The sequence below is a fragment of the Lampetra fluviatilis genome, chromosome 39 (assembly GCF_964198595.1).
Source record: "Lampetra fluviatilis chromosome 39, kcLamFluv1.1, whole genome shotgun sequence".
Lineage (NCBI taxonomy): Eukaryota > Metazoa > Chordata > Hyperoartia > Petromyzontiformes > Petromyzontidae > Lampetra > Lampetra fluviatilis.
Window position 1 is genome coordinate 10,684,265 of NC_136313.1, and position 18,441 is coordinate 10,702,705.

General features: G+C 50.3%; 1 protein-coding gene across 1 annotated transcript; it reads right to left on the reverse strand.

Moving 5' to 3' along the window:
* Nucleotides 1-8,270: 8,270 nt before the first annotated feature.
* Nucleotides 8,271-17,829, reverse strand: LOC144945993 (E3 ubiquitin-protein ligase MARCHF3-like). The gene is made up of 5 exons (XM_078874706.1): nucleotides 17,081-17,829; nucleotides 15,676-15,779; nucleotides 13,886-14,093; nucleotides 12,793-13,008; nucleotides 8,271-11,758 (listed from the first exon to the last, which is right to left on the reverse strand). The coding sequence occupies exons 2-5, from the start codon at nucleotides 15,729-15,731 to the stop codon at nucleotides 11,594-11,596; spliced, it is 645 nt and encodes a 214-aa protein (XP_078730832.1). The 5' UTR covers nucleotides 15,732-15,779; nucleotides 17,081-17,829; the 3' UTR covers nucleotides 8,271-11,593.
* Nucleotides 17,830-18,441: the final 612 nt, after the last annotated feature.

The window sequence follows — 18,441 nt, forward strand, 5'->3', positions numbered from 1 at the left end:
TCGATTCCCGACTCGGTCGACTCCAGTTCGATCGATTCTAGCTCCGTCGGTTCCAGCTCGGTCGATTCGCAGTATCGATTCCGTTGTAGGTTGAGCGCCTGCTGACATCCCACCCGCGTACAATAAACTTACACACGGCAACATACATACACATACACACACAATATAACACAATATAACACAACACCACACACAATATAACACAATATAACACAACACCACACACAATATAACACAATATAATACAACACCACACACAATATAACACAATATAACACACATACACACAATATAACACACATACACACACACAATATAACACAACGCATACACAATATAACACACAATACAACACACAACACATACACAATATAACACAACAACACACACAATATAACACAACACCACACAATATAACACACATACACATGCATACACAATATAACACAACACATACAATACAACACACATACACATACATACACAATATAACACACAACACACACAATATAACACACAATATAACACACAATATAACATAACACACAATATAACACAACACCACACACAATATAACACACAATATAAAACAATATAACAACACCACACACAATATAACACAACACACACATACACAATATAAACACACAACACACACACAACACACAATATAAACACACAACACACATATAACACACACAATATAACACAACACCACACAATATACACACGGCAATGTAACACAACACACACAATATAAACACACACAATATAACACAATATAATACAACACCACACACAATATAACACAATATAACACACATACACACAATATAACACACATACACACACACAATATAACACAACGCATACACAATATAACACACAATACAACACACAACACATACACAATATAACACAACAACACACACAATATAACACAACACCACACAATATAACACACATACACATGCATACACAATATAACACAACACATACAATACAACACACATACACATACATACACAATATAACACACAACACACACAATATAACACACAATATAACACACAATATAACATAACACACAATATAACACAACACCACACACAATATAACACACAATATAAAACAATATAACAACACCACACACAATATAACACAACACACACATACACAATATAAACAGTTAAACACACAACACACACACAACACACAATATAAACACACAACACACATATAACACACACAATATAACACAACACCACACAATATACACACGGCAATGTAACACAACACACACAATATAAACACACACAATATAACACAACACCACACAATATACACACGGCAATGTAACACAACACACACAATATAAACACACACAATATAACACACACAATACACAACACCACACACAGTACATAACACACAACACCACACAATATATAACACATAACACACACAATATAACACAACACAACACACACTACATCACACACACAATATAACACACACAATACACACCACAAAATACAACACCACACACTACATAACACAATTTGTGACGATGTGTGACGGGGGGGGGGGGTTTGAGAAAATGCGCAACTTTAAATAAATATAGACAACACGTTCTACTTAATTAAATATACGTTTTAATAAATGTTTTCTCCTACAACATCAGAGTGCAGCGCCACATTAAATACGCATTACGATGACAATAGTTTAAAGCGATTTGAAGCATGTTTTATTTTGGGGGGGGCAGAGCTTTGTGACGTCATATTTGAGGGGGGTGGTCAAAAATCGTCCAAAATCGCGTGACGTCATTTCTGGACGGCCCCCAAACCCTACACGACCCGGAGCCTACTTGCTACCCAAGTCCCCAAACACTCACGCGCGCTGTCACGCACCTCGCGGCTGGACTCTGTGAGAGTAGTGGGAGGGAGGGTGACGACAACCCTTGCCCATCGCTGCCTCGTAGCGGCGTCACACGGAATCTGCGAGCGGCTCGAGGAGGCAGGATGCCTGGGGGGTGGGGTCTTGGCGACCAAGATGGTGAGGAAGAGTTCTGTCTGGAATGTCTCGGGTTCCCCTCTTTACCCCCCTCACTTCAAAACACCCGCGGCCAATCGTGCACCTGCCTCCCGGCAATGATCCTCGCTCGTGCCCCTCCCTCACAAGGAGCGTTGCCACGGAGACTTCGCGACCTCTTGTCGATGTGCCCGTCCTCGTTAGTTTCTGACTCAACCCGTTAATTCTGGAAGGGCGTCCGGCTGGCGAGCACCCACCCTGCCGGTGTGTGGACTCGCTCTGGGGAAGGTCGTGGCGCTGCGACCCCCTGACCTCAGTCTGCTCGCTTGATACAGGGTGTTTTAAAACAGATGGACCCGAATTGAAATCGCGATATCTCTGCAACCACGAACCGCCCATGAATGAAACCCTTACCGCTTGAAAGGGCGGGGCATAGAGAGGGCGGGGCATAGAGTTTCAATTGATTACCGCTAGCTGCCTCTCCCAGCGCACAAACAGCCCCCAGCCTCAGTCATTCGCAAGACGCGCTGCCTCAACGTTGAATAGGTCGCACGGGACCCCAAGACTTGGCGCTACACTCTTGGCCCCCAAGATCCCCAGACATCACCACACCCTGCGACTTTTTATTGTGGGGATACGTCAAAGACCGTGGTGTTTTTGTGCCACCATTAGCGACTAAGCTGGAAGACCTCAAAAACAGAATCACGGCAGGGGTGACTTCAGTGGAAGACACTTTGAGAGGGGTTTGGGACGAATTCAACTATACAGCGGGTGGAGGGCACATAGAACATTTACAAAATGGTTAGTAAAACTTGATAACTCATTAAACCGTTTGTAACTTTTTGTGTAATTGCAACATGTTGTCATCGTGAAATATACTGCTTTGAAATTGGGTCCATCATTTAGAAACGCCCTGCATTTCACCCAGTCCCCTCCCCGATGTCGTGCATGACTCACTGCGGCTGACCCGGTGAACCTTTCTGCGCCCATACACCTTGAAGCCAACTCAGGGTCACCGCAATGTGACCTGTCCTGCGAGGGTTGGCCAATCTCCTGGCACCGGGAAACCGCGGGACTTTCCTCCTTGGGACCCTTTGGATGAAAACCCGATGTGCCAGGCGATCCCCCGCCAGGACACTTCGTGTGTGTGCTGCGTGTGTGTGTGTTACGTGTGTGTGTGTGCTGCGTGTGTGTGTGTGCTGCGTGTGTGTGCTGCGTGTGTGTGTGTGCTGCGTGTGTGTGCTGAGTGTGTGTGTGTGCTGCGTGTGTGTGTGCTGTGTGTGTGTGCATCTGCTGTATGTGTGCTGCGTGTGTGTGTGTTACGTGTGTGTGTGTGCTGCGTGTGTGTGTGTGTGCTGCGTGTGTGTGCTGAGTGTGTGTGTGTGCTGCGTGTGTGTGCTGTGTGTGTGTGTGCGTGTGCTGTGTGTGTGCTGCGTGTGTGTGTGCTGTGTATGTGCGTGCGTGTGCGTGCGTGTGTGCTGTGTGTGTGTGTGCTGTGTGCGTGTGTGTGTGCTGTGTGTGTGCTGCGTGTGTGTGCTGTGTGTGTGCTGTGTGTGTGTGCTGCGTGTGTGCTGTGTGTGCTGTGTGCTGTGTGTGTGTGCTGTGTGTGTGCTGTGTGTGCTGTGTGTGTGCTGCGTGTGTGCTGTGTGTGCTGTGTGTGTGCTGTGTGTGTGTGCTGCGTGTGTGTGTGCTGCGTGTGTGTGTGTGTGCTGCGTGTTCTGTGTGTGTGCTGTGTGTGTGCTGTGTGTGTGTGCTGTGTGTGTGTGTGCTGTGTGTGTGTGCTGCGTGTGCTGTATGTGTGTGCGTGTGTGTGCTGCGTGTGTGTGCTGTGTGTGTGCTGTGTGTATGTGCTGCGTGTGTGTGCTGCGTGTGTGTGTGCTGTGTGTGTGTGCTGCGTGTGTGTGCTGCGTGTGTGTGTGCTGTGTGTGTGCGTGTGTGCGTGCTGTGTATGCTGGTGTGTGTGTGCTGTGTGTGCTGGTGTGTGTGCTGCGTGTGTGTGCTGTGTGTGTGTGCTGTGTGTGTGTGTGCTGTGTGCGTGTGTGTGCTGCGTGTGTGTGCTGTGTGTGTGTTCTGCGTGTGTGTGCTGTGTGTGTGTGTGTGCTGCGTGCGTGTGTGTGCTGCGTGTGTGTGTGTGCTGTGTGTGTGCTGGTGTGTGTGTGTGTGCTGTGTGTGTGTGTGCTGTGTGTGTGTGTGCTCAGTGGAGGGGCCAAGGGGGGAGTCGTGGTGCTTGCGGAGTTACTCCGCGGCCGTGGCACCACACAACACAATAGACAACACAGCACACAATATAACACAACACACATACATATACAATGCACTTATACTGGTAGGAACGAAGTGGACCAGACCACCAATAGATTATATCGTCCGTCCGTCCGTCCGTCCGTCCGTGTATCAACATCGCCCTCTACTGCAAACACTTGGCATGACCCTGTCCGACAAGATGGCCGCCCGCTCCCCCTGCGATCTGTGAATTAAACAAGATGGCCGTCGCTTCCGGCGCTTCACGGCAAAACTTTTTGATCGACTGACTATGGGCGAACTCATTTATTCTGGTGGGTGAACAATGGCGGGGAGGGGTGGAGGAGGAATTGATGATAAAAACAAACTTGCACCATCGTTACAGCTGCCGCGACGAGAGATGTGGGAGGAGAAGCGGCGACTGCTGCCTTGCAGGTGAGAGGTGCGTGTGTGTGTGTGCGCGTGTGTGCGCGTGCGTGCGTGTGTGTATGTGTGTGCGTGTGTGTGTGCGTGTGTATGCGCGTGTGTGTGTGCGTGTGTGTTTGCGTGCGTGTGTGTGCGTGTGTATGCGCGTGTGTGTGCGTGTCTGTGTGTGCGTGTGTGCGTGCGTGTGTGTATATGTGTGACTGTGTGCGTGTGTGTGCGTGCGTGTGTGCGTGTCCGGCCCACTCGAGCGGCGTGATGAATGGGCGCTATTGGGCTTCGGATCGTTATTCACGGCGAACTGGAAGCGTAGCAACACAACTTCATTACGTGTGCGTGCGTGCATGTGTGTGTACGTGTGTGTGTGTGTGCGTGTGTGTGCGTGTGTACGTGTATGTGCGTGTGTGCGCGTATGTGCGTGTGTGTGTGCGCGTGTGTGTGCGCGTGTGTGTGCGGTCGATATCCCTGTACCGGTATTAGTATTATTCCTACCAGCCCACCCCGCAGGGTCCTGTTACAGGACTATGCATAAACGACCACAGTATGGCGAGATGATGTTAACTCGCACGCCTGGTCCGCCTGCTGCTGTATATTTGGAGTTTGCGTGTCTCTCCACCCGTGGTCGCGTGGATTTTTCTCCGGGTCCTCCGGGGTTTCCCTCCACATTTTTAATCAACATCACGCGTTTAGAGTTGTTTGGCTGTTATAAATTGCCACGTGATAAGCCACTTTGTTGAGCCGTCATGTGTGAAGGCCAGGTCGCTTCAGAAAAAATTAACCCGTAAAAACAAAGCTTTTCACTATAAATCCTTTATATGCGTGGCGGCTAGAGTCCTCTCGTCCTCTGGCTTGAGATGGCTGCCACCTATGGGTCAGATGATTGCCTGCCACCATTAAGCAATTGGTAATTAAATATAAAAAAAAATTCCTAAAAAGTGTAAAATTTTTGAAAAAATGTTTCACGAAAATAAATGGTCACGCACAACGAGTCTGTGTGCAAAATGTCAGCTCGATTGGATCACGGGAAGTGGGTTAAAAAACGACCGAAAAATTTGCACGGTCGTAAGCACGCAAGCAAGCCAGTGAACTTAATATAAAGGATTCAAAAAGCAATATAGCTCACCTGGTAAAATAAAAAATAGTTACAGACTCAACACGTGTTTAGAGTATTTGGCGACAATACATTTACAAATAAGCCACTTCGTTGGGCTATTATTTGCGGCCAAATCACTTCTGGAAAAGATCTAGACAGCTCAGTGCAACACAGCAGAGGTCTGAGCCCTCACTCGGGAAAGAAGGTTCCCCACCCACTGTCCCAAATTAATATTCACCTTCACAATGACAAACATACATTGTACACCGTTTTACTGGTAGGAACCTCCTGGTTACACCAGCCCACAGGGGATTATTGTGTCCGTCTGTCCGTCGTAAATCCAAAAATGGGAGGGGTGGGGCTGGGTGGAGAGAGGAGGGTGGGGAGGGGCTGGGTGGGGAGGGTGGGGAGGGGCTGGGTGGGGAGGGTGGGGCTGGGTGGGGGGGCTGGGTGGGGAGGGGCTGGTCACCCCGTGGTGCCCTTATCAAATTCAACGTTTAACCTACTCACACCGGCTTGTGCCCGCCCTCACAGTTGGCCATATTTGCGGAATACACCACGCCGCCGTTGACCCTGGCCATTGACCGAGCAACCCAACGTTCCTACCAGCTCCCTCCGCAGGAATGTGTTAAAGTGATGCGATGTCTGAGTTATTTGGAAATGTAAGTCAGGTCAAAGTATCTCACTTCTCAAACGAGCTCCGTGCGTTGCTCACCTCAGTTCATGAGGCATCTCCCCATAACAATTTGTCAATGTTTTATTGATGCTGGAAGGCTGATGCGCTGACCGAATACAGAATATAACATTTATACGTACCACCATTGGCACATCCGAACTGTGGCAAGTCAGGTGAGAGTTTGTTTTTCCACTGCTTAACCCAGCCGTGCATGCTGACGTCACACACGATGTGTATGTTGAACTTCTTTGGCAACGTACGTAGACAACCGTACTAATCGGAGGTGCGGGGAAGGACAAAAAACTAAACACAAAAAGCATTTCCAAAGAAATTAGTTTTCATCTTGACTTAAAGCTTTCGTGACTGCAGGAATTCATATTATTGCCGCTGGAAGTTCGGCTCAGTGCTTCCTTCTATAAAATTTAAAAGTGCATAGCTCCCGTAACTTCCTTATGTATGTGACGTCAAGGCGAATGTAGATGATGTGGCAACACGTTCACAGAAACGAACGCTCACACGAACGTATTCTTCCTCTTATAAGCAGACAGATATCACAGAGATACATAGAGAGAGAGCAAACATAGGCACAAAGAGAAACTACGCCTCTGTGTCGAGGCCTTAAATAGAGAAAGGGGGGGCGGGGGCGGGGAGAGAGGGAGGGGTTAGAGAAATTAGCATGTCAATGAGTAGCACGATGAGTGGTACGGTACGAAAGCTTGAAAAAATTAGGAGGCAGGGAGAGAGACACACTAAATTAACTAACCTAGCAAAAATTTCGAAATGTAATGCAATGCAACACAGAGGGTCGGTCAACACACAATTAACGCATAGCCTGGTTGATTACGTTCTTCCAAAGATTGGTAAATTAATTGTGTGTTGACCGACCCTCTGTGTTGCATTGCATTACATTTCGAAATTTTTGCTAGGTTAGTTAATTTAGTGTGTCTCTCTCCCTGCCTCCTAATTTTTTCAAGCTTTCGTACCGTACCACTCTTCGTGCTACTCATTGACATGCTAATTTCTCTAACCCCTCTCTCTCCGCCCCTGCCCCCTCTCTCAAGCTTTTTACACCTTGCCACTCACCGTTTCCACTCATGGACATGCAAATTTCTCTAACCCCTCCCTCTCTCCCCGCCCCCCCCTTCTCTATTTAAGGCCTCGACACAGAGGCGTAGTTTCTCTTTGTGCCTATGTTTGCTCTCTCTCTCTATGTATCCCTGTGATATCTGTCTGCTTATATGTCTGTCTATGTTTCTGGTTCTGTGTTTAATCTCTCTCTCAAATTTAGCATTCTCAGGAAGAACGTAATCAACCAGATAGGGTGTTGACTGTTATGTTATCCGACTGTTGTATTACATTACATTTCTAAGTATACTAGATTTGTGTTTCTATTGAAATTTATACCTGATGATTGCTTGTGTTGCAATCGAAACGTCGTATGCTAGTATTTAATTTAATTTATTATTTTATCTTTATACGTGACTTTACCGAAAGATCCAAAGAATAATTCCTGAAGTCACAAAAGCTCCAAATTAAGTTTGTATTCTTCCTCTGGCCGCCAGGCTGTCCATCTTGCTCAGGCTGTGATGGCGTCACACGCAATCAACGCGTCATTAGCACCACCCCGCGCAGTGTGGCCCAAGCCAAATTCAGATGTTTGGTGAGGTTCCAGTGCAGTGCCGCTTGCTCCTGGCTCAGCAGTGAATCGCCAGCGGAAAACCACCCGTACTGCGAGAACACTGAGCCGAACTGCCAGTGGAAGCTTCATATTATGTATAAGTCACAACTGCACAGGAATCTCTGAACTTTGCAAGCATATACACACTTTTATTGAGAGCGTTGTACAGCAATAACTCATTTATACAGAACCATTCAAACACAAATGACTTGTTACAATTTTCTTTTTTTTTATAACAACAGCCAAGTCTAGAATTGAACATTTTCAAATCTGGCAGAACAAACCACACCACAAACTCTGCATCCATCACCCTGTGACCACGAACGCAAACCCCTTCATCAAAGGGGTACGAGGATAACGTCAAACTCGTCCCATGTTCACTCAACGCACTTTGTGGATGCATGAACACTCAAAGTACAGACACTTTAACACGTGCCCATTTCAACACCGGCAGCTCGATTCTCTTGGTCGGTGAGAGGGCATTTGATTTAAGATAAAGTTCAGGGATAGCCACACTCGACCACTTTACAAAATACATCAAGACAGGAATTCAACTTAAACTGTAAACACGAGGTAAATAAGGAACACAATCACAGCAAACCCTTAGGTACATCATCCACACTGCAAAAGCATTATCTGCGAAACACCCACGCGGGTTTCACGCCAGGCCAGTGGAAAATGCTTGTGACGACGTGGTCTGTCCTAATGCAGGAATGGACCAAACAGGTCAGAGACCGATCCAACTCCACCAAGTGCTGCTCACACACGTACCAGATCTGTTCCATTCATTTCAGCTTATATACATGAAGCAGCAGCACCAATGTTGACAACAAAAGAGAGCATAAATTACTGTAAATAAAATAATGTGTTCCCTCCTCCCAGTAGTAGCAGTGGCAGTCCAAACGATTCCGATTACCTTCATGCAATTGTACCAACCCGTATACCTCTGAGCCTTCTATACAATGTGTCCGAAAAGTCTTCATGGCGCGCTTTTGTCATCACAATAAACACACTGGCATCAAGTGCGTGACCCTTGAGCACGCGAGCTTCAGGCTGCACACTTGCTATTTACGTATTTACTGTTTTCGTGATAAAGTTATGATACATATGAACAAGACTTCACGAGTCCCGGCGGGCCTCTCTCTAGCCTCAGCAGCTGCCCGTCGATGGACAAGAAGGTCTCCGTTTCCACACATCGGCACCACCTCCATTGCGAAGCCATGCGATCTCAGGAGGTGACCGCTATTGCACAACGAACCTCGCCATTCGAATCTGCTCAACAAGCACCGCATGAGCACGCACCGAATTCCCATGTGATGAGCTCACTGGACTGATTTTCTTTTTACTTTCAAAAGTGAATTGGAGATCATATATTTTACTGCTAGTTAAAGCCTACAGTGGAGAGATTAACTTGTGATCAAATATATTTGTATTTCCATGAAGGTGGCCAAGCCGCTGTACTTGTAATTCAAGCACGTGACTTGTGTGGGTATTAGGAGTTGGGGGCCATGTCTGGTCTTAACTCGAGTTTGTTCTCCTGACAGGGAGAGGAATGCTTTAGCTTCCTGATCAATTCAACATTTGTGATGAATAAGTCAACATCAGCCTCATTCTCTCGTTTGGGTGTTTTTTCACTTTACAAAATTTATAAGTTATAGTCGATTTTAAAAAGGGCAATTCTTATAAATGTTCTGACAATGAGGTGCTAGAGTGGCTCTGTGAACAGCATGCCGTGTCACTCACAAACGTAGTCATCACAACACTGCAGATCGAACGTACATTGGACAGTCCTAAAATAACCTTCATGAAGAACCTCATTTTGAAAATCTCTTCGGGTGGGGAAGTGTTCCATATTATCTGATAAGTAACACAAGCTGAGTTTCACCCAGTGCCATTCAACTAAGCACTGCAGCCCCGAAACACAGATATTAAAGATACATAGGAGCCGTTCTTGCTTGGTCCGAGTTTGACACAGACCCGACCTTCCTCCCGGTGATAGGGAACTCACGCCTGCGATGTGGCCCGAGCACGGACACAACGCCCCCGGCATCCCGTGAGCGTCCAGTCAGCTGGTGTCAGCCGCCAAGTAGGGGCCATGAATAATGATATACGGCAGCACCTAGAGCGGGAGCACCCGTCGCCTACCCACGAGATGGACGTAGCCATGCAGCGAATTCATTACATCTGCGAATTACGATCTGAATGGGCAATTGAGGAAAGTGTGCAGTTTTGACCCATGGGGCATACAAGTGCTCACATGTTTGTACATATTTCATGCTTCGTTTTCATATGTAAACGTTTGGATCCCTTAAGCAAATCCCCCCTAGTGTGGCTGTGTTGATCAACTCATGAACCGCTTCAATGCACGCCCATTTGGTAGAGAGGACCTAATGCAACGAGTGTGATCATTGCTCCATCACTGGTTATTGCACACCGCCCCGTTGGTCTCACCGCCTATCACTTAGCACCTAACTGCCCCACCCAACGACAGATGGTGGAATAACCACACGTCACAAGCCCGTGCGCAGCGAATGTGCAAGCGGTATACATTTGGCTTTGCCACAACTCTCGATGCAACTTGTAACTACAAAACAAGCGTGCACTAATGTTCTGATTCTGTCCCAAGGATCGTATTCCCCAAACGTTTTAAGTGCGCGGTTGTGCACACCAACACGTGGCGATGCATCGCACAACACCCAAGTGTGGCAGTACCTGGGCACAAGAGGATTGGAAATGGCTAGAGAACTCAAGGTGGGATTTGACCATCACCAGCGTTCATGACTGCCATTCCAAAGCTGTTTGCCACTGGGCATTTCACCCACCCAATTTACATGCCTGTTGTGCCCCACAAGAGCCACACCTGTCACAGGTAAATTCAACAAAGTTAACTAAGCAATTTAATATTTCTGTGAGGGGGGAAACACAAACGCAGCTGTACCATATAAGTTTGTCTGGAGATCCTGGGATGCAGCCGTCACAGGGTCAACGGGTAAAGTTACTCCTCAGTAAAATGCTTTGCCAACGAGCTGCCCTTGCTGCGTTGGCTGGGAGCAAAATGTCAGTGGTGACGCGGCCAAGTTGCAGAGGTGAAGTCACATGGCTGGAAGCATCGACACGCGAGCCCTGGTCACATGGCTGGTTGTGGACAGCAGCGTCAAATGGCCAAGTGCCACCAACGGGGGCACGCATCCAGGCGTAACACACCTGCTCGTGGCAGGGAGATCACGCGACCGGGCTGCTTCGGTCGCGTCGCACGACCCGAGCATCAATGGAAGTCACGTTAACCGGATGCATCGGCTGGCTCACGTGGCCACATCTCGCGGTGAAGGTTACACGGGGCGTGCAAGTGGAGTCATATGCCCGGACGTGTCGGCTGGGTCAGACGCCCGGGGGAGGGGTGGGGGGTAGGGGGGCGTTGGCATGGCCGAACGGCGGAGAGCCACCGCGGGGGTCACACGACCGTGTCGGAGGAGGACGGGCGCTTGGCGGGGTGTGGAGGGCCCAGGAGCGGGTTGAGAGAGGCCGGAGGCCCGGGCGGCCGGGGCGTGAGCAGCTTCACGCGGTGGTGTGTCTTCCGCCACTCCTGGTACAGCCGGATGTGATAGCGTACGGAGACCTGGGTGGGGAGGGCCACAGCGAAATGGGTAAATCCGACGGCACCTATGGTCGTAACACCAGGTCCCTCACCTCATGGCGACCATATACGGCAATACCCCGGTTTACGTTGGGGATGCGTTCCTAAAAGGTGCGACGACGAATATCAAACCACATAAATCAAAGCGATTTACAGGGTAGGTGGCGGCGAAGGCTGAGAGGTGATAGATACGAGAACAGACGGATGATGCCGTCAGTGATGTAAGCGTGGGTTGAGGCGACACAAATCAGGTAGCGGTGTTACTAATAAAGTGATGACATATTTGCTCAGTAATGGAAAATGGGGAGACGTAAATCTGGGTATTACTGGATGTGCTCTTCATACTGCTCGACTCTGAGATTTCCTCTTTTCCAAAGTTTTTACAGCTTTGCTGAAATCAAGAAACATCAACACGTACCTATTACACTGTCAATAATGCCATTTGTTGCCGGCTGCTTGGACTTTTTGGGCCCTTGGGATTGTTGCTCAGCAATGGTAACTTAGGAGGATGGTAACTTAGAGGATGGTAACTTAGGAGGATAGTTGGACACCTGTGTCAGTGCCAAGACGTTTGTCACCAATCCAGGCTCCTACGCTATAAAACAAGGTTAAGCGCTGAAGTAAGGAGCTAATTTGTCTTGCCTCATTTGTAGCCGACCACAAAAAAATAGAGACACCATAAAATGTGCTTAAGCTAAAGAATGTTTTCAAGCTCTGATGTTTTTTCTTCAACTGATTGTACTCACTCAGATGCACGGTTGACCAGGATAAAGTCTGCTGATAAACTAAGACTGACCCTTGAAAATTAGGCAAATACTTGCGACGTATTTAAAGTCGTACTGAATTTTAAAAGTGCCGTGCTCTGTGTTTCAAAAAAATATAATTATAAAATAGGGACAAGTTAATTGATTCGTCATGGGCACAAGATAGAGGAAAGTGGAAACAAATGACGACGTGCAGTGGACACCTACGGGCTATCTACCCATGGCTCGTGATGATGGATCATGCAAACTCACAGCTGTCCAGAAGAGGTAGATGGTGAGGAGGGCGACGGTGAGGCCAATGAGGCCGGCAGCCTCCAGGCGACTCCGGCTGCCAGACTCGATATGGTCGGCAGCGCCGCGTAGGCACAGCCAGCCCGAGACGCCGGCGAGCGGCGAGATGAAGAGGAAGCACAGCGTGTCGCTGAGCAGCGTGCGTCGCTCCTGCTTGGGGCTCGGCCGCCGCAACCACTGTCAGGACGCGTGCGCGCAAGCCACAGCGTCGGCAAAACAGCAGGAACAAGCGTCGACAATTCAATGGCAGCAACACCCAGGTGTGCAGCAACGCCCAGGTGCAGTGTTCAAGCGAATAAAAGTCACACAAGCCTGTAGACGTAAAACTATAAATCGTATTTGCGACTGAATGAGTTTTGAAAGATACGCCAGTTCAATTCAAGAATCGATTTTTTTTTGTCCTATTAGCACTGCCTTTTAATTTGGTGTTGTATTTGTCTCAGTAACATTTGCATGAATGATTGATTCTTATGTATAAAATGTGACATTTATTATGAGCATAACAATCAGTTTTAATGGATGAATCAGAGAATTTGAACAGCGATAAAGAGCTTGCACAGCAATGCCACGCGGACCCCTGTGCAGTTGTGCCCCCTGCACGCCAAATAGCTCCCCGATGTGTTTTCAGGTTGTATCGTGTGTTATTTAGCATGCTGTCCTACGTTTTGCAACCACATGGAAGAAGCCCCCCCAGCGCGTGAAGTGAAACATCAGAAACAACCCGTGGTACAACCCGAAAATACTTCAAAGAGCTACACAGGAGTACCATGAATGCCTACGCAGGAGAGCTACTAAACTAAGATATTCTTATTTTACCAGGTAAGGCCAACTGAGCCATAGAGCTCTTTTTCAGAAGAGACCTGGCAACAAACGATAGTTTAACAAAGCAGCTTATCATGCGGAAATTTACAGCAGCCAAATACTCTCAACGCGTGATGCTGATTCTAAATGACACCGGGTCCGCTGGGAGGGTGCGGGGGCTGTCGCAAGCGCAAGTGGGGGTGGGTGAGGTTGGCGGTTCGTGGTGAGGGAGGAGACCAACAAGGCCGGCCACCTGTGAGAAAGGCTGTGGTGTGCGCTCCACCAGGAACTGGAAGTGGCAGAGCTCGCAGTAGCTGGTGTTTGAGGCGGCGAGCCAGCGCTCGAGACAGGCGCGGTGCACCCAGCCAAGCGTGCCCATGCACTCGCACGGAGACAGCAGCTCCTCGGCCGAGCCCGCCTCGTGGCAGATCCGGCAGAAGGGACTCTCCACACTCGCCACGCTGGGATGAGAAGATATTTCATAATTAACCAGCGCCTATCCACTGCGGAATTGTCGACATGCCTCACCGTTCTGCGACAGTAAAACCCATCTCGCTCCTGACCACTAATTGACCGCATAGTTTATCTTGGGAGTCTTCCTCTTTTTTTGGCTGCCAGTCCATCACTAGAATTGGCCATCACCATCATCCCTTCGAGTGACGTCCTACCCGACCTACTTTTTACATCATAATAATTAAAATTTATAATTGCGCATTCCACCCTAGGGTAACAATTGCAATTTGACCACAAATTCAAACGTGCATTTGTATGGAATACACAAGAGGTACAACTACACAATTTCTCTTAAGTCAAATTATATTATCATATTCACAGTGATTGGATAATGTGCCGAAATCAAATAATCTGACGTAAGTCTCCATCTGTGCATTGGCAATGTGCACTGCGAGCATAGCAGCTCCAAGTTAAAGAGGCACCAAAGGCCACCTCAGGTTTTGCAGTCTCAGATGAATCGTGAAGGTGGGATATATAACTGGAATGCACTGCCAGTGACTTCACCTGCATTTTTTTTCTAGCAGACACGCAAATCCAGTCCATGCAGCTAAGAAGTGGTTTGATGGGAACCCAGCCCTGGTGAATTATGTTATCTGCACATTACACTCATCAATCGATCCACCTTTATTCATTACCTGGAAACGGCAACTTCGGAGTAACCAGTGTAGTTAAGTCAGGTCAAAATACCTCCATGGCCGACAAGGGGCACAAATTATAATTGTATTATTATATTCTAATTACGTTATTGACAATGTGATGAAACTACATCTTTACTTGTAACTACTGCATAATGCAATGCATCACACTATGTTACAGAACTACTTCCAAACGATAACGCAAAACTACTTACGATATCCGTTCAAATGCCTTTTGACTACGCTCGGTGTTGTAACTTCTCATTGGCCCTGTGATATAGTAGTTGTGTGACATGGCAACGATGTTTGGGCAATGTTTAGTCCTCAAACCTTAAAATGTGTGAATTAAGTGGGGAAAAAACGAATGTAATGCCTTGTGCGGCTATTGGCGATTATGACGAGGCCATGAAGCCGTTAGGCTCGATAACCCTTTTAATCAGGTGGCTGCCCTGATATTAAGGATTTCCGCCGTCATAACTCTGTGCTCCGACACGGTAGTATTATTCTGGGCCACCACGTAGCCACCTCTGAGATGCTATCTTGTGACTTCCTTAAACTGGAGTCACGAGCCACCACCACCGAACATTCATTGTTTATACCGCGTCTCCGACGCTGGACATGACCACTGGCCCCAAGGCATTTCAACCCCAGGGGTCCCACTTTCAGTGGCCCTAGACGGAAGAAAGTGAGCATGTGTGACCCTGGGTAGCCCGAGTAGGTCCCCAATAGCCATGGATGCCTTTGTTTGGCCCAGGGTGCTTCCGGGCAGTCACGGGTGTCCCGGTCGTAGCGGAGTGGTCCCCGGCCCCGAGTCTTCGTCTGTGGCTTGCCACCGAGTGGCTCTGGACGGCCGAGTCGGGCCGACGGTGACCCCGAGTGACCCCGAGTGACCTACCTGCTGGGTCCCTCCCCGAGACTGCGCGGCGGCCGCTTGCCGTCCGCCGCAGACATGAGAGGTCGTAGCGGGGCCGCCGCCTTCCGTCACTCCATTCGCGAGCGCTGCGTGAACACGCACACGGTCGCACACCACCACCACCACACACATCGTCGACTACACACCACCACCACACACATCGTCGACTACACACCACCACCACACACATCGTCGACTACACACCACCACCACACACATCGTCGACTACACACCACCACCACCACCACACATCGTCGACTACACACCACCACCACCACACACATCGTCGACTACACACCACCACTACCACACACATCGTCGACTACACACCACCACCACCACACACATCGTCGACTACACACCACCACCACCACACACATCGTCGACTACACACCACCACCACCACCACGCACATCGTCGACTACACACCACCACCACACACATCGTCGACTACACACCACCACCACACACATCGTTGACTACACACCACCACCACACACATCGTCGACTACACACCACCACCACCACACACATCGTCGACTACACACCACCACCACACACATCGTCGACTACACACCACCACCACCACACACATCGTCGACTACACACCACCAGACACATCGTCGACTACACACCACCACCACCACACACATCGTCGACTACACACCACCACCACCACATACATCGTCGACTACACACCACCACCACACACATCGTCGACTACACACCACCACACACATCGTCGACTACACACCACCACCACACACATCGTCGACTACACACCACCACCACACACATCGTCGACTACACACCACCACCACCACACATCGTCGACTACACACCACCACCACACACATCGTCGACTACACACCACCACCACCACACACATCGTCGACAACACACCACCACCACACACATCGTCGACTACACACCACCACACACATCGTCGACTACACACCACCACCACACACATCGTCGACTACACACCACCACCACACACATCGTCGACTACACACCACCACCACCACACACATCGTCGACAACACACCACCACCACACACATCGTCGACTACACACCACCACACACATCGTCGACTACACACCACCACCACCACACACATCGTCGACTACACACCACCACCACACACATCGTCGACTACACACCACCACCACCACACACATCGTCGACTACACAGCGCGACCACCGCCAGCCGCGATGCCGCACGGCTCACGACGACTTTGTCTCTACGACTCTCGCCCCCCTCGTCCCGTCTCTCGCTCTCTACGGACAACGGCTACGAGCAAAGTCGCCGACAACAACAATAATAATCTCAGCAGCGGCAGCGTGTGCGGCGTGCGAGCGAACAGACGGCAACGAGGCACTGACCACCACGGCGCGCTCCGCGGCCTTCGCAGTTGAACTTGAAGTCGCCCCCCGCCCCTCTGCGGCCTCGGCGCGCGCGAGTCCGAGGCGAGCGAGGAGGAGGAGGAGGAGGCGCCACGGACAAGGCCCCGGGGGGGGGGGCTCGCGGCTCGGAGACTCGGCAGCTCGTCGGGTCGGGAGTCGACGGGGCGATGGTGCGGGGGGGTGGGGGGTGGAGGGGCGAGAAGACGGAGCCGCGGCGGAGGGAGCCGCGCAGGAGCCCCGGGGCCGCGTTCCTCCTCCTCCTCAGCGGCGGCGGCGGCGATCAGCCCGGGCTCACCTCGCGAGCTCGCGGCCAATGGGAGCGCCGTGTCGCGGTCACGTGGCGCGGGGGTCTCGACAACGTTTCTTGGGTTTCAGGGACCGCTCCGCCACTTCTCGGGCGCCGCGGGCACGCGCCGAGACAAAGGCAAAGGTCCCCGCGCAGCCTCGGGGGCAAGTGCCGTGGGGGCGAGGAACGCATACGAAGGCCGACACGGCACGCGGGGGGCGCGGGTGGTCAACACCACGCCGGGCCGCATTCGTCTCCCCCACGCGGCGATGTTTACCACACGCGGCGCCCGATACTTATTTGAGGCTGAGTCGACCCAGGAGAGGCCCGCGACCGGTTCGGACAATCGTCGCCGGTGTTAGCCGTGAGCGGGAATCGAACTGCAGGGGGGGGGGGGTGCGAGTTGGTAGCGCAGCGCTAACCACGACACCACCGCTCCCCGCGCACCGACCACACCGAGACGCGTCCACGCAGAGTGTGGACGCGTGTCACCCCCCCCCCCCCTGTGAGCAGCCCCCCCCCTTGTCAACAGCCCCCCCCCCTTGTCAACAGCCCCCCCCCCTATCAGCAGCCCCCCCCCTTGTCAAAAGCCCCCCACCCCCTTGTCAACAGCCCCTCCCCTTGTCAGCAGCCCCCCCCTTGTCAAAAGCCCCCCCCCCTTGTCAACAGCCCCCCCCTTGTCAGCAGCCCCCCCCCCTTGTCAACAGCCCCCCCCCCTTGTCAGCAGCCCCCCCCCCCCCTTGTCAGCAGCCCCCCCCCCTTGTCAACACGCTGCTCGGTGAGGGTTCAGTTGGAAGCATAGAAGCACAGTACAACAATGGATTTGGCTTCATCCCCCTCTCACTTCTCTGCTGCCCCACCACATTAGCCGATAACCTCATAACGTCACTCTACCACCTCTTTGGCCCTGTGCTGTGAAGGGCCATTGTCAGAAACGTCGCCTCGTGTGTACTTTGTTTAAGGCCAGTAGTGTGAAATCCTCGTATCCGCGGTGATATGGGGGCACCAGTATCAGATCGCGCGATTATCCGCGATTTGTAGTCATCTGCAGGTA

Bases quoted from the DNA above. Each gene is read 5' to 3' on its own strand.
- LOC144945993 (XM_078874706.1), bottom strand. From the start codon at position 15,731: ATGTCTGCGGCGGACGGCAAGCGGCCGCCGCGCAGTCTCGGGGAGGGA. The intron at 14,094-15,675 runs GTAGGTCACTCG...TTCTCATCCCAG, and splicing joins CTCGGGGAGGGACCCAGCAG to CGTGGCGAGTGTGGAGAGTC. The intron at 13,009-13,885 runs GTGGCCGGCCTT...GCGTCCTGACAG, and splicing joins CACCACAGCCTTTCTCACAG to TGGTTGCGGCGGCCGAGCCC.